The sequence below is a fragment of the Liolophura sinensis genome, chromosome 7 (assembly GCF_032854445.1).
Source record: "Liolophura sinensis isolate JHLJ2023 chromosome 7, CUHK_Ljap_v2, whole genome shotgun sequence".
Classification (NCBI taxonomy): domain Eukaryota; kingdom Metazoa; phylum Mollusca; class Polyplacophora; order Chitonida; family Chitonidae; genus Liolophura; species Liolophura sinensis.
The window spans coordinates 10,857,422-10,873,945 of record NC_088301.1 but is presented as its reverse complement, the minus strand read 5'-3'; the positions used below and the strand labels follow the sequence as shown (position 1 = coordinate 10,873,945).

The window sequence follows — 16,524 nt, the reverse complement described above, 5'->3', positions numbered from 1 at the left end:
GGAGGAAACCATTGCTCTGCAGGCACCCACAGGTGGGCCAGGAGGAAACCATTGCTCTGCAGGCACCCACAAGTGGGCCTAGAGGAAATCATTGCTCTGCACGAGCCCTTGAACAGTTTGTGTTAGTGTGAAGTCACATGACAGCTGTGATAGAATCCACCCCTACAACAAATGTTGAGTGCCCTACAAGTAATATCTTCTAAAAATAAACATTTGGCTTTTTCCTTTCAAATATTTAAATATTTAGTAATAATTTATGTAACCTCTTATATAACTGTAATCATTTCACTCACTGTAAATAAACTACTGCAATACCCATCAAGTTTGAAATTCCATGGCATTTTTTTCTTACATAAAAATTTCAAAGACATCATTTTATTCGTATAACTGTAAATATGACAAAAGTTTGCTCTTCAGATAAAATATTTTTGTATACTATGAAAAAAAAAAAAAAAAGATGGAACTTACTTTAAGCTCCAACATAAATATTCCACTGGAAACACTGGCATTCACCACTGAATGGCGCAACACATTAAAACACCTAGGGCTGTAGCCCAGAGAATCAGAATAGGGATACAAATGGAGTTGAAGCCAGGGTTGTCATAATGTCCATACAAATGAGCATGTATAGGGTATGCAGTTGTAGCCAGGACAGTCAGAATGGCGATACAACTGCAGTTGTAGCCAGGACAGTCAGAATGGCGATACAACTGCAGTCGTAGCCAGGACAGTCAGAATGGCGATACAACTGCAGTTGTAGCCAGGACAGTCAGAATGGCGATACAACTGCAGTTGTAGCCAGGACAGTCAGAAGGGCAATACAACTGAAGCTGCAACCAAGACGGACAGAATGGCGATACAACTGCAGTCGTAGCTAGGACAGTCAGAAGGGCGATACAACTGAAGCTGCAACCAAGACGGACAATGGCGATACAACTGCAGTTGTAGCCAGGACAGTCAGAAGGGCGATACAACTGCAGTTGTAGTCAGGACAGTCAGAATGGCGATACAACTGCAGTCGTAGCCAGGACAGTCAGAAGGGCGATACAACTGCAGTTGTAGCCAGGACAGTGAGAATGGCGATACAACTGCAGTTGTAGCCAGGACAGTCAGAAGGGCGATACAACTGCAGTTGTAGCCAGGACAGTCAGAATGTGCAATACAACTGCAGTTGTAGCCAGGACAGTCAGAATGGCGATACAACTGCAGTTGTAGCCAGGACAGTCAGAAGGGCGATACAACTGCAGTTGTAGCCAGGACAGTCAGAAGGGCGATACAACTGCAGTTGTAGCCAGGACAGTGAGAATGTGCAATACAACTGCAGTTGTAGCCAGGACAGTGAGAATGGCGATACAACTGCAGTTGTAGCCAGGACAGTCAGAAGGGCGATACAACTGCAGTTGTAGCCAGGACAGTGAGAATGGCGATACAACTGCAGTTGTAGCCAGGACAGTCAGAAGGGCGATACAACTGCAGTTGTAGCACAGCCAGTCCGTTAAGCACAAGACAGTGCAAGGCACTTCAATTAATCTGATTCAATAAAATGTCACATCACCATGTCAAAACAGGTCTCAAATCAGCTTGCTCAATTCCAGCACTGCTCGAGTCACTGGGATGGAAACTTAATTTGGTGGAAGCAGGTAGGTTTAGCTCGTCAATGCATACATACAGGTGGACGTATTCAACTCAGAAAGGCCAGTGCTCAAACCAGGGAAGACATTGCTCAAAAATGTGTACTGAATTGTAAAATAGTTAAAAAATATCGAAAGGAATTTCATGATGGTGATTTTAGATTTCCAAAACCAGATCTTTTCCTTTAACACTCAAAATTCACATGCAAGTCTACTTGATATTTCATTCATAATTTCATAATCTTCAGTATACACTTTTTGATGAAAAAAAACCAGCAAAATGACTAGTATCAGTTTTATGATGAACAACGATGACTGACATGGACGATATTATCTGGAAAGAGTGTACTGCAACGCCATTGGTTGGAGTCTCTTTTATGAATGTTTAAGAACTTCATTCTGTAAAGGTCCAATAGGATGTGGGCTTCCCTTCACGCAGTCTCTCTCTGGCCACAAATGAGGTGAAGGAAGACACACAATTACCTATGAAGTGCATGGATTGGCCGAGAATAGCTAGGTCTATCTGTGGTAACCAGGGATCCAGGTGGAACACCTTTACCTGTAATAGGCAAGATCACAGGGATTATTTAGGGTGACTTGTCAGTTGTGAAGTGTGATGACTAGCTGAGAATAGCCCGGTCTATCTGTGGTAACCAGGGATTCAGGTGGAACACCTTTACCTATAATAAACAAAAACATTGGGTTTATTTTGGGAGATGTGTGAAGTGGGAGGAGTGGCTGAGAGTAACCACGTCTATCTGTGGTAACCAGGGATCCAGGTGGACCACCTTTACTTGTAATAGACACGAACACAGGGATTGGTTAGGAATACTTGTGAAATAGGAGGATTGGTCGAGAGTAGCCAGATCTATCTATGGTAACCAGGGATCCAGGTGGAACACCTTTATTTGTAATAGACACGAACACAGGGGTTAGTTAGGAAGACTTGTGAAATAGGAGGATTGGTTGAGAGTAGCCAGATCTATCTATGGTAACCAGGGATCCAGGTGGAACACCTTTTCCTGTAATAGACAAGATCACAGGGATTACTTTGTATTTAGGGTTACTGATTGTGTGATCCACTACAAGTAGCTCTGGAGTGACAAGAGGACTGAAAAAGACCAGAACAAAACATTTTCACTGAGAATCACTGAAAAAGTGTTGAGACAGAAACCAGAGATTCTATAGCCTGAGTGTCGGTCCGTTTCTTCAATGTCATCCTCAACAGAATTACAGCCTGAAACATCTGACCACAATAAGAAGACGAGCTCCATGCCGCAAGTGCGAGATGTTTGGAAGCAGTGGATGGGCATGTGCAACTAAACCACGTAGGGAGGGGTATGCAACTGAACCATGTCTTTTTTTAGGTGGTAGTTTTGTTGTCATTTCAAACTGTCACTGTCGGACTGGCTTAACCACCTTAGCCTCCGAGTCCCCTCTGGCTAATTTATTCTCTTTTTTTTTTTATTTGCTTAACTGTCATTTAATGCCACACTCACAAATTGTCCTCTGATACATTGAATGGCAGTCAGTTTTATGAGAAGATGAATAGTAGTGCCCGTGTGAAACATAAGTTTACCAGCGTACGAATAATCTCCGTGTGACATAATTATGAATCCACACAGGTAAGATCAATCTTGTCAATGACTCGTTACCTTTTCAGGTGATTACCTTTTGGTCTTGTAAATGACTCTCTAGCTCAGCAGTCAATGGATGTCGATCTGTGGCCACAAACACAAATTTTACACCTGTGGCCATAACCACTTTCCTGGTCAGCCTACAACATGTCCAAAACAAGTGCAATGTGCTTGATACAGAAGCACAACTCGGTCATGGATTTCATCTTAAATATACTAGTGTGTTGAGCAAAAGAAAATTCTATACAAGAAGCTCTGATTCACTGATGCAAATGGTGTATATTCAAACCGTCCTCACAGCCACCAGCCGCATTTTGTAAACGAATTTTGGTCCAACCTAAAAGGACAGGCTGCATAAGAAGCCTCCAAAAATTTCTTAATATGTGCCAGAAATGAACTGTTTGAGTGATACTGGCAATGTGTTGCACTGAAAATGATTTATATTCATATTATGACCGAATTCTGAAATTAATAACGATTCTTAAATGAAGCTACACACACTGTTACACAGTGCTACACACACCCCTTCAAATCTTACAATGGGTAGTGATGGAAGGTAACAATCATTTGCCAGCTTGAAAATGTAATGTGTGGTGGGCAGAACAATCTCAGAAAGCAGAAAGCTGGAGGCCATGAACTCAGTCATACCCTCTACATGCTGACACACAGGTAGACTGAGGCAAACTACGGCAGAGACTCACCTGAGGACTTCCTGCATGAAGGACACACACAGCTCAGGGATGACTGTCTTCTCTCTGCTGTACCCCAGACACTGAGGCCGTGAACTCCGTCATACCCTCTACATGCTGACGCACAGGTAAACTGTAAACTACAGTACACACTCACCTGAGGATTTCCTGTGTGGAGGGAAGACACAGCTCAGAACTGACTGTCTTCTCTCTGCTGTACCCCAGACACTGAGGCCGTGAACTCAGTCATACCCTCTACATGCTGACGCACAGGTAAACTGTAAACTACAGTACACACTCACCTGAGGATTTCTTGTGTGGAGGGAAGACACAGCTCAGGGCTGACTGTCTTCTCTCTGCTGTACCCCAGACACTGAGGGGAGGCCATGAACTCAGTCATACCCTCTACATGCTGACGCACTGGTAAACTGTAAACTACAGTACACACTCACCTGAGGATTTCTTGTGTGGAGGGAAGACACAGCTCGGGGCTGACTGTCTTCTCTCTGCTGTACCCCAGACACTGAGGGGAGGTCATGAAATCAGTCATACCCTCTACATGCTGACACACAGGTAAACTGTAAACTACAGTACACACTCACCTGAGGATTTCCTGTGTGGAGGGAAGACACAGCTCAGGGATGACTGTCTTCTCTCTGCTGTACCCCAGACACTGAGGGGAGGCCATGAACTCAGTCATTCCCTCTACATGCTGACATGCGTTCACCTGAAAATGACACCACAACCTTAGAAAATTGAAAATTTCTACCTACTGCTTGGCTTATTTATGGCTTGTTTTCATTCTAACCAACCAGAAATTGAAAAGCACATCTGTGCTAAGCTTTGATGTCCACAACAGGAGACAGGATCTTATTTACATAGCTTCATAACTTCAGTGTTTAAAAGGTATTCAACAATACATTCACTGGATCACAAACACATAATCTGTACGTACCCAATCGATACCATTTCTCAGGTGTATGCCCACAAATGGTTGATTATTCAGGTGTTTTTCGATGACCTGACTAGCCTCCCCCTGTATGGCCTCAGACCAGTGAAGGTAATGATGTAATGCGATGTGGTGTTCCTTGACAGGGAAACTGGCAGGTGCTCCTTTAAACGCCATTACTGGGTACTTCTCTGGTGGAAACCTGCAGTTAAGTCAAGGGAAAAGACTCATAATGGGAGGTAAATCTGATTTAATGATTTAATTATCTATTTATCAGATTGTCATTTAACAAAACATGAAAGAATTTTTTAACCTTACAGCCATATTTATATCTGAGTGTCCAGTGTAAAACCACCGACATTTGTAGAGGTACTGGCAAATTATTCCATGGGTGACATGTCTTATTGGGGCCTGCCAGGTATCATGCAAAATCAAGCTATTATACAGACTACTTTAATATTGCCATCAAGAAAACTGGAAGTGAATACAGAAAATTTGGAATTTTGATTCCAATGACTGCCACCAAGAACTGTGACAGTGAACATTGAATATAAGGTCTTTTTGAAATGACTGAACCCAATATTTGAGTAAATTGTGCATTTCTTTTCCACAAAGTCTCATCTTTATCAAAAAGTTCTACTGGATTCGTGTCTAACACCAAACTCAAGAATTTTACAGTAATACCAAGGCGGTAAGGTTTATGGCTAGGGAAAAACCAATGTGTTCAGAGTAAACAGTTAAACCCTATGGAAGGTACTTAGCTGACAAAATTCCACACAAGATCTGTACTAATAAAGAAAGTACTGCTTTAATTTTCTAAGTACACCACTAAACACCAAGATCATTTTGCTTGAGTATGTACCTTTCCTTCCATGCGTTTGCATACATGTTATCAAAGCCAATGTTGAACAGCACATAATCATCAAAATCCACTCCTAACTCAGTCCAAAAAGGTTCAAATGGATTTCCTATAAAAGACAAACCTGCTGTTAGCATTGCAACTTCGGTGTCAAAAAGACAAGTCCTATAAAAGACAAATCTGCTGTTTAGTGTTGCAACTCTGCTGTTAAAAAGACAAGTCTGCTGAAAGCCTTGTGACTCGTCTGTTCGCATTGCAAGGACAGGTCTGTTATTAGCATTGCAGTACTACGGTTAAAAAGACAAGTCTGCTATTAGCACTGCAACTCTACGGTTAAAAAAAGACAACGATGTTGTTAGCATTGCAACTCTATGGTTAAAAAAAGACAACGATGTTGTTAGCATTGCAACTCTGCTATGAAAAAGACAAACATGCTGTTAGCATTGCAACTCTGTTCTCAAAAAGACAAATCTGCTGTAAGATATGCTGTAAGAATGCTGAACACCTAGGTCCAAAGAACAATGAATGCAGCTGAGCCTAAAAACTTTCCTGTCAGAGAATGGGAATACATGTAGACCCACATCTCATGTGACCTGGCGACTGACACACCAGCACCTTACCCACCAGTCCACGTCCTGCACTCTCATGTGACCTGGCGACTGACACACCAGCACCTTACCCACCAGTCCACGTCCTGCACTCTCATGTGACCTGGCGACTGACACACCAGCACCTTACCCACCAGTCCACGTCCTGCACTCTCATGTGACCTGGCGACTGACGCACCAGCACCTTACCCACCAGTCCACGTCCTGCACTCTCATGTGACCTGGCGACTGACGCACCAGCACCTTACCCACCAGTCCACGTCCTGCACTCTCATGCGACCTGGCGACTGACACACCAGCACCTTACCCACCAGTCCACGTCCTGCACTCTCATGTGACCTGGCGACTGACACACCAGCACCTTACCCACCAGTCCACGTCCTGCACTCTCATGCGACCTGGCGACTGACACACCAGCACCTTACCCACCAGTCCACGTCCTGCACTCTCATGTGACCTGGCGACTGACACACCAGCACCTTACCCACCAGTCCACGTCCTGCACTCTCATGTGACCTGGCGACTGACACACCAGCACCTTACCCACCAGTCCACGTCCTGCACTCTCTGAACTATATATGTACATCACACATACTCTGGCTTAACCAACTGAACCTAAACCAAGGCTACAAAGAATAATCTATCTTTAGCCCAAGAAAGAGAATCAAAAGTTAAATTTATATTCCTTTGGAGTCTGTTACCAGACATATGAGACAATCTGAAATAACTCTGGATACAAATTTAGCTACATGTTGCAAACTACTATATACATAGTAAACATTCTTATTTCAAAATCCGTTCAGTTCAATGAAATATTTAGGAATAGTTTTTCTTCATATTTTTTGCCATAAGGAGTACAATCAGGACCAATGGGATTTTTGTTTTTATTACAAGCATTTATTAACCAGAGTACTGACCTATCTTCATATCACAATTAGATGTATCGCCGGAGTGAGAGTAGCACCAGCCTTTCCTCTCCCCAGGGGGCCAGTGCTCTGGGGCAAACTCCCTCATGAAATCCTCAGCCAGAATCACACGGTGGTATTCCTTCAGAGGATCAACTTGAAACCACTCATCAAAAGGGATGTTTTTCTTAAACAAGACAACGGTATTAAAAGGGATAAGCAGTCCGTTATTAAAGTGTTTAATGTGTACAAATATGTGAAGCACTTTTGCTTCTACATCACATGATGGGGCAATTTAACTGACAATCTGGCTGAAAGATGCCAATCTGAAAAATAACTTGTAGGAGCAATATCAATATGCTTTACGACAGTTACATTCCAAATGGAAGGCAGAAGAATTTTCACATTTCACTTCTATTTCGTGAAGTAATTTTACAATATTTGCATCAGGTGACAAACAAATTATTAAGACGTCTGAAATATGCTTACATATGTCCTCCATGGAGGAAGGATCAATGTCCTATCCACGCTTTTGGCAAACCCTAAAGCCCCAAGAAAATGCTCAGCCTGATTCCCAAATCTACCTGTAATTGTATCAGTGATAATTTCAGTATGGTAAATGACAAAACACAATTTCATCCAAATGTCATAATAATATTTCTCTAGGTGCTGAAACCTACATTTCCCCAGTAGGATATCATCTTACCTCTCAAACAAACATCAAAACACTTAAATTTATGAAATTTACAGAACTCTCAGAATCATGCAAAAAGTGCAACTTAGTGATGGGCAAAATTTCAGGTAATTTATCCAATTTCTTCCACACATTTATGTAAAACTATATTTCTTCAGTCCACGTACCATAAATTTAATTTTAATTAATTCTTACCGAAATTCTTCCACCTATTCGTACGTGAGCACAGTGTTTATTTAAGCATATTCTGGAGGTACTATTCTGAGTAAATTGATAAAATTATACTTTTTGTGAAAATGGCCAATCCAACGAATATAATTTTGTTGACAAAATTGAATTGTAATGTACTTAAGATGCTTTGAAAGTTGCTATTTCATATGCGAAAAGGATGAGGAATTAGGGTCCATATAGTTCAGTTTACTTCATTCATCCACATACAGTCCATTAATGGGAAAAATAAAAACAACAATAAAACTTCGAGAGCAGCAATTGTCAGATGAGCCTTCAGACATTGGCATATCCCCTCAGCCCTTAACCAGTCTTTTGCATGGGGGGAGCTTTCATTCACCACTCTAAAGGAAAATGACGACCATGCCTACTAAACCATAAACAAACATCCGGCACACTTTTACTTTCAGTCTTTAACAAATCTGCCAAGTTTCATGAAAGTCCATTAAAAATGCGAGGTGTTACAATGACCAGATCTCAAACTCCGCATCCTATCTTGTCAGAATGATAACTTCACATATAACTGATACACAGTAAACCCAACAGTGCATACATATTTGTACATCATTCTCATATTGCCCAAAAACTTTCACAAAAATATGATTCGTTCATAAGAAATGCTTATGACTGGACGGATGTATGGATGTAAAAATGGGCGTGCTGATGTCTACATGCACATCCCCCCAATATTACTAGCCCGAGACCTCAGTCTATGGGATGCTTATATACACTGATATGCGATGACTGCTGGCCACCCTTATGGCAGAGAATGGTGTGATCTATGTCTAACTCCATATTAAAAGATCACAGCCGAGATCCTTGGCTACCATGCTGTATATGTGACAATACAGCCAATACAAACAATTTTACATCTAAAGATTTGCTAAAACTTTCCAATTTGTCAAAGCGACTTGCAGAATTCAAGTCCGATGTTGAATACAACACATCTAATGCAATAGAGCATGTGTGGTAATGTCTGGTGTATGTTTAACTGACTGATACACAGTTGTGTGTGACACCATTGTGACTCTTACCCATACACGGACAGTAAATGATGTATCCATGAGGGTCCCACTGTGCTTCAGCCTGTACCCAGCTCAGGGGAAGTAACCCTGCCAGCAGACACACCAATACAGCCATATTGTCCTCAGATAGTTCACATATTACCTGTAAAACAGATTAACTAAATAACTAGAAACATCATAAATAGCAAGTCAGTATGATGGGATATATAAACCATCCCTGCATTTCTGCATTGCTACATGTACAAATAGTGTAAGATAAACGAGTTAATGCTCACAACACACTCTCACTGAACACAGTTAATGGCACACTTCAGTTCAAAGTTTTTTAAGTTTATTTGATTTTAAGAACATTAAGGATTTCTAAGACTGAATCTGTCCAATAGAGTCTGACCATACTGTCATTACTTCTAAAATGAAACCCAAATTCTCAATACAGATGTTCTTATGATCATTCTTACAAATAATTAATGGGTTTTCTAACAGTCAAGGTTTAGACAAGAATACTTGTTACCATATATTCAGAGGGTATACCATATGTTATGGAAATGTTATCAATGATCAGTCGAGAGTCATGCTTTTCAGGCCAGCAGCTCTTTATTACTTACGCTTAGGCTACAGTTGCATCAATTTGCTCTATGTTACTAGAGTTTTCATATTGCCTTAAATTGGTATTCGCTTAGCGCCAATTAACACAATTCAAGGGCTAGCCTTACAATAGTCTAGCCCTAACACATCGCTTGCTTTAACCTGGTGGTAGATGAGATTGCATTGAAATGCATGGAGCAATCCATCAAACCTATGCTCTGAATGTTCCTATGTGTATTCTAAGTAAAGTCCACGTATTTTTTGATTATTGGTCTATCTTGTTAGAAAGAAACCTCAAAGCAAACATCAAAACTCTGGCTCAACATTTTTGTCCACCGTCATGTCAGTAGCCTACATCTACTTTAGGAAAACGGCCACCATGGGTGTAGTGGGGACTGTGGCTGTAAGCCATCCATCACCATTTTGATCACTTGTTAGAACAAACAAGGCTGAAGCAATTTAGCGCCATCTCATAGGGGGAATGAACCAGCCAAATGGACAACTACACTTGCCTAGTGTTACAAAAATGACTGCCATGGGTATTTTCTTCCTTTAAGGACATTATTTTTTTTTCTTTTTTTCGCTCACATCGATCATGTGACTTGTTTATACGACTATTAGAATGAGAAGGCAGCCACAGTGGGTGTGGGGTCTGAAAATGTATTTATTTTGTGAATTTGTGTGGTTATCCTGGATTGTTTTTGATTCCGCGTGACTCAGAACAGGTTAGTTGATTGTGAGGACCATTCGGTTGACATCGATTTACCCTCGGGAAGATTTAATGTGCATGTGAAAATCCGGTAAATGTGTCTTACTGTCGATCCTACACATAAGACAGGAAGTACATTTGTCACAAAAACCTGGTCAAAATTAAAAACTAAGTGCACTATGTAGAATAGTAGAATATGTAGAATAGTGCACTTACCCGACTTGCACTTAACACATAACTAACAGTTCATGTCACGAAACTTTGTCAAATCTCTTTTTCTGTGCACTGGCCAATGTTGGAAAGTCGATGATACAAAAGGGAGGCTCTTGTACCTAGCCTCATGTAAATGTGCTGCCGTATTTGGTCTCATTGAAAAAAAAAATGCTTTGTTTCTCACACAACCGCGAGTAACTCTATGTCAAATTTAACTACGAAAAATAAACACTCTTTTCTGAAAAAAGTAACTTTCTGAGGAAATGGTTAAGGGTATAGAGAATTCTTTTTCTTTCCGTGATCGGGCCTGTTTGTTATAACCTAGGAGCGGTTTCAGGTTAAATCATGAAAAAGATCAGCTCAGACTGACGTTGCTGTTGCAGCACATTACACAAGATAATTCTATTTTGAATGATACTAGCGATGTTTTTTGAGAGAAATAAATTATTATTTGGAATGGGTTTGAGAGTGTTTACCTGGCTGAAAGGTATTACATACCCAGCGACAACAAAGAAAAAGATCACGTGGTCAGGTAGAGGTAAAGCCTTTGGCAGCTGACCTTGGATGTAGGTAGGGCTAGACCTGACAGGTTGAATAAGCTACATTAGAACCAGAGAGTATAGAGAGATAAAGAGAGATACATTCCTCAACTAGCAATCCTCATAACATCCCCACCAGCGGTTACCTACCTACATCGCTTTTGGTTCCACATATCAGTCACTCGTGACAAAGAAAGGTTGTCGGAAACTGATGTTAGTAGAGAGAAAATCACGCCACGCATTTAAATTTGTTGACTTTAACAAATAAATCAAACATGACAAAATCCAGTCCCTCGATGTCTTTTGACTTCTGTCTCTTTTGACGCAACTGGCGGGCTTCGAGAATTTTACCTCCATTCGCACGAGAGTTCTTCGGTGATCAGACGGGAAATCAGGAAGCGGGAGTTGCGTCTGTGTACAGGGAGTGTTGAGGTTGTTTGTATACTCTGACTGTTGTTGAGGAGGATTATGCGTTCCAGGAAGAACACATGTACACAAAACAAAACGCTGTGTAAAAAAAAAAAAACAACAACAAAAAAAGAAAAAACACGCGGTAGGATACATAAGGTCAGATTTTTTTTTTTGCATATACTACTTTAATTACAAGGACTGATTCCACAAAGCCATGATTTACTATAACTCTGACTCAAGTCAAAATTTAAAACCTTGTTCAGTGAATGAGACTGTGAGTTTGATTTCCAAAGTCCCCCTCTAATTCCAAAATCGTAGCCTCAATAGTTGAAAAAATGGTTTGTGTAAAGCTAATTTTAACTGTAGGCCTACGGTACTTTGGAAGCCTTTACTGGCAAGTGGCAAGTATACAGTTTTACCTGTCGTAATTTCGTCATTATGGGAGATGAAAACATCACAACATTATGAAACATTTTTGAAACCCACAAAAACAACAACAACAACAGCAAAATATGTGTGATTTAATATATTGACTGTGATAACGTGATTTTTAATTGAAAGTGGGAGACTCGCGTCGAAAACGTGAGAGTTCACACTCACAGGTATGGCACATATCGGGATGCGCAGGTAGGCGACACATATATAGCACATGATGTTAGTATCATACTTGGTTTTATATACGGTGCCGCCAGTACAGAACATTGAGAAATTTATTCCCTTCTGAGATTTCTGAGATTGAGCCTGTCTAATAGAGTCTGACCATCATGTAATTACTCATAAAACGACACCCAACTTATGCTCTGAATGTTCCTACATCTATTCCAAGTAAAACCCATACATTGTTTGGTTATTGATCTATCTTGTTAGAAAGAAACCTTTAGATAAACACGAAAAGTCCGACTCGAGGTTTTCATCCACCGCCATGTCAGTAGCCTACATCTACTCTAGGAAAACGTTGAATTCCGCCAGAGCATTATAAGGCTAGCCCTCGAGCTGTGCTAAATTCCAACCTAATCATGACCAGGACCGAACAATAGATGCGAAAATGCTCATCATTGTCATTAAATGACCTTGTATGTTATCATCCAAGTATTGCCTTACTCTCTGTAAAAACAGTAGGCCTATTCTGTTCTGTAAAAAACTTTAAAAATGACATCTAAGCAGGAATTTTAAAGTTGAGGTTGATGTCATATGGTACAGTGACTTCAGTTCAATGAAGAACTTTTTACAGTGAACAATTAGAAGGGGCTCATTGACCAACAAAAAGTTCAACCTAATCTTTATAACTGCCGAGTTTTGCATTAACTTCAAAGTTCCATGTTTTTTTTTTCACTGTAGCTGCACGAGTAAAGGTGGTAGAAGCGTGTAAAATGACCAATGACCAATTGTTCCATGGTCTTGAACCTGTTTGCCATGACCTGTTTGCCATTAACGGAATGACAGCTGACACATGCATGGGGTTGAGTACGGTTTAGGCCTTGACATTTCTATATTTTGCGGAGAAATAGCTAATGACTCTAGGACAGAGGAACTGCGGCTTCTCAGACACATCACATCTGAGGTTAAACGCGAAGACCCAACCTAAGACCTATCAGATATTTGTGGCCGAGGACATTCTGTTACTTGATATAACCACACATACAGTTTTTAAATAACTGTTGATAGTGTTCTTGCACAAAGCTTCCAATACATATTCTGGCAAGACCCTCATTTCTCAACCTTTTTGCATATGAAAGAGGAACATTTAGTACAATATATGCACATTTTTAATTTGATTTTGGAGACGAAACTACATTGGTTAAGTTGGCCAATTTCAGGGCTTCATAGAAAGTATAATTTTATCAGTCTACACAAAATAATGCCTTCAGAACATGCTTGAAAAAACACCTTGCAAACGTGCGAAAAGGTTGAAGAATTACAGTAATACTTAGTGACCTCAAGGAGAACAATGCACTGGTGCATATCTCTAGACAGCCTGTGGTGAAGTCCATTGACCCTGACATTTCTACGTTCTAATATCCAGGTAATACTTAGTGACCTCAAGGAAAACAATGTACTGTTGAACATCTCCAGACAGCTTGTGGTGAAATTGATAGACCTTGACATTTCTAAAATACAGGTAAATCCTTTGTGATTGTTAATGAAGAATAATGTACTGGTGGACATCTTCAGACAACCCGTGGTGAAGTTCACGGAACGTGGCATTTCTACATTCTTGCAATGAATTGCCTATGACTCAGAGTGCCACTTTTCAGACATTGCTCAGTAGACTCCTGACAGCCCAAACAGATATTGGAGGCCGAGACATTCTATTACTGAATATCACCACGCTTCCCGAAGTCCCAGATTTTGAGAATGTCACAGAAGCAGTTCTTACTGAGCATCCACAGCAAAGGACATTGCAGAAGTATGCCTTATGACAAATCATGGAAATGCCTTATGTAGAAATACACCATGCCATCAATTAGCATACATCCATTTACCGCAGGATTATTTGATGATTGCATAAGTTTCTCAAATTATGCACAGTTTGCCAATTGGAGTACAATGGGTGTTTTGATGGAAACTGGTTTCCATTGATGATAGTTACAACATACAAAGACATATACATGTATGTGACTGCGCTAATAGTTTTGCGAAGATATATGTGTCAGTAAAAGATAACTGGTTTCAATTTTCAAGTACAAAAATATGAAAAAAACAACAAAAAACAAAAGAAGCAGAAATGGTGACATTTCCCTCACATATTGACCTCTTTAACTTGATTTAAGGCAGAGCATTGGTGCTGTTAAAATTGAACATTTTTGCACTGATTTCATGAATAATAAATAATTCTTACACATTTATATGTATAATGGCATGAAATTACAATAATATGCTTTCTGGAATTTTGAATTTTATAACAGAACTGCAATGTGAACCTAAGTTTACACAACAATACATATTGTTATGATAGCAGATATGGTTGGGCACGAACCATATTAGATTTTGTGGAAAAGTCTTTGAAACACAAAGAAACAATCATTGGAAAGCTCTAATATTTAATATGCATTTAAATTTAGCCTAGTTACAATAATTAAGTTTGAAAAAAAAACAAAAAAAAAACACCCAGTAAAAAGGCTTCCCATTGATTGAATATTTGACGTCGTAATATACCTTGTACCTTGGTGTATTTAGGGTTGCTGATTTTGAACTTTACTTTATTTATTGCACGCATTTGAAATGATTTTTTTTCAGAAATACAGTTGTCGGAAAAAAAAATATGTTACATAATTTCAGTGGCCTGTGTATCAAAAACTGTAAAGGCTAAAAAGTTAAAACCATCTTGTAGCCCAAAGGATGCCATCAGTCATCATGACTTTTCCCACTCATTTGACTTTTGCAATGAATCATCCAAATATTAATTTTGATACATTTTTAATATGAGTACTGGACGCTCAGACTGACATTGAAAACAGGCATGGTCTTTGCATATTTAATGAGTTCCATAATTCTCATTGGTAGTTGGTCTCACTGCAGAAGTTGATTTCAAAAACGTACAATTCGATAAGCTTTTATGTGCACATTTCTTTCAATTAATCTGAGATCAAGTTTTAAAACAAGATGGAGTTGTGCATGTAAAGTTTCACATATTTAACAGTTTCCTTGATTTTGTCTGCTCATTGGTTTCTGGGCAAAGTTTTGTTTGCAGATTCATTTTGTGTGCTCTCATACCAAATTTGAAAACCAGGCTGCTTCATTGCTTCACGTCCATTTTTGAAAATGTTTAGAGGTTATCATTCTCCTGTTGAAATGCTTAACTGTTTGCTGGTTCTAACCTGTTCTGAGCTGAAATATGGATGAAATACTTCTGATGTGGCGTTCATCATACATTCTCAACTATTGTATAATATGATGTTCCTTTACATGGGTTCACGCAGCTGTCATGACAGCTGTCTAGGGGACTCACGAACCATTCAATCAAAAACACTTGTGTGACCAATCAGAAATAAATACAATATCACTCAAAACAAAAGAACAGATGAAAGTCGCGTCCTAAATTACACGTTTGTTATCTCAGTGACAACCAAATTTGTTTTTATCTGGAATCAAATGCATACCGGTAACATTAATAGAAAAATGGCTGATGTGACATGAATTGTTTGAAGACTAAATAAAACAAAAACTGGATCACTAATGGATCATGGAAAAGTGAAAAAAAAAGTTCATTATGCCTTGAACTACAGGTACCTGAACACTTGGCATGGACATCATGGAGAGCTTAACTGAAGCTGCCAGATCGGCTAGAGAACATGACACAATATACTGGAAACGTGAGTAGTGTTTTGGGACATTGCTGGAATCCACTGTCCTGTGATAAAGTCCTGTGATTAAAAACTGTACAATATTATATATCTTAAGGCAGACACTTTCAGATCATGTCTAGTTGAGATCTGCGCTAGTTCAGACGCAGTACCGATGTAAACTTTTTCTTTAGAAGATGGATATTGGGCTGCGTAAGAATATTGCATGTTTCCCACCACTTGCCTTTCTCGCATAATCTGCCACCATAATTTTTTAAAAATATTTTTTAAGCGTAATAGTAAATTAAAATGTGTGTTCTGGTGAGTAAAAGTACTGTAAAAGTTTCTCATCAACCCAGTTAAATGCACAAAAGTAACACATTTCTTTTCTTTCTGTGAGAGACCCAATGTACAATTTTTAATTTCTAGTACAATAATATATTTCTCCACGTTTTTCAAAGGTGAATGAAGTCCAAGCAGTTGTAAACACATCATTTAGCTGAAGGCAATTTCACACCTCTGTAGTGGATCTACTCTGTATTAGGCGGTATACCGTGCT

At 39.7% G+C, this 16,524-nt stretch overlaps 1 protein-coding gene across 1 annotated transcript; it reads right to left on the bottom strand.

Moving 5' to 3' along the window:
- Positions 1–1,521: 1,521 nt before the first annotated feature.
- Positions 1,522–11,586, bottom strand: LOC135471418 (GDP-fucose protein O-fucosyltransferase 1-like). Its single transcript, XM_064750648.1, has 9 exons — positions 11,422–11,586; positions 9,235–9,367; positions 7,768–7,862; positions 7,291–7,465; positions 5,769–5,874; positions 4,913–5,108; positions 4,560–4,684; positions 3,303–3,408; positions 1,522–2,190 (listed from the first exon to the last, which is right to left on the bottom strand). The coding sequence occupies exons 2-9, from the start codon at positions 9,338–9,340 to the stop codon at positions 2,026–2,028; spliced, it is 1,074 nt and encodes a 357-aa protein (XP_064606718.1). The 5' UTR covers positions 9,341–9,367; positions 11,422–11,586; the 3' UTR covers positions 1,522–2,025.
- Positions 11,587–16,524: the final 4,938 nt, after the last annotated feature.

Coding starts and splice junctions, on each gene's coding strand:
- LOC135471418 (XM_064750648.1), bottom strand. CDS start 9,340: ATGGCTGTATTGGTGTGTCTGCTGGCAGGGTTACTTCCCCTGAGCTGG. Junction 7,466..7,767: donor TTCCTCCATGGAGGACATAT/GTAAGCATATTT, acceptor GTCTTGTTTAAG/AAAAACATCCCTTTTGATGA. Junction 5,109..5,768: donor GCAAACGCATGGAAGGAAAG/GTACATACTCAA, acceptor ACTTAACTGCAG/GTTTCCACCAGAGAAGTACC.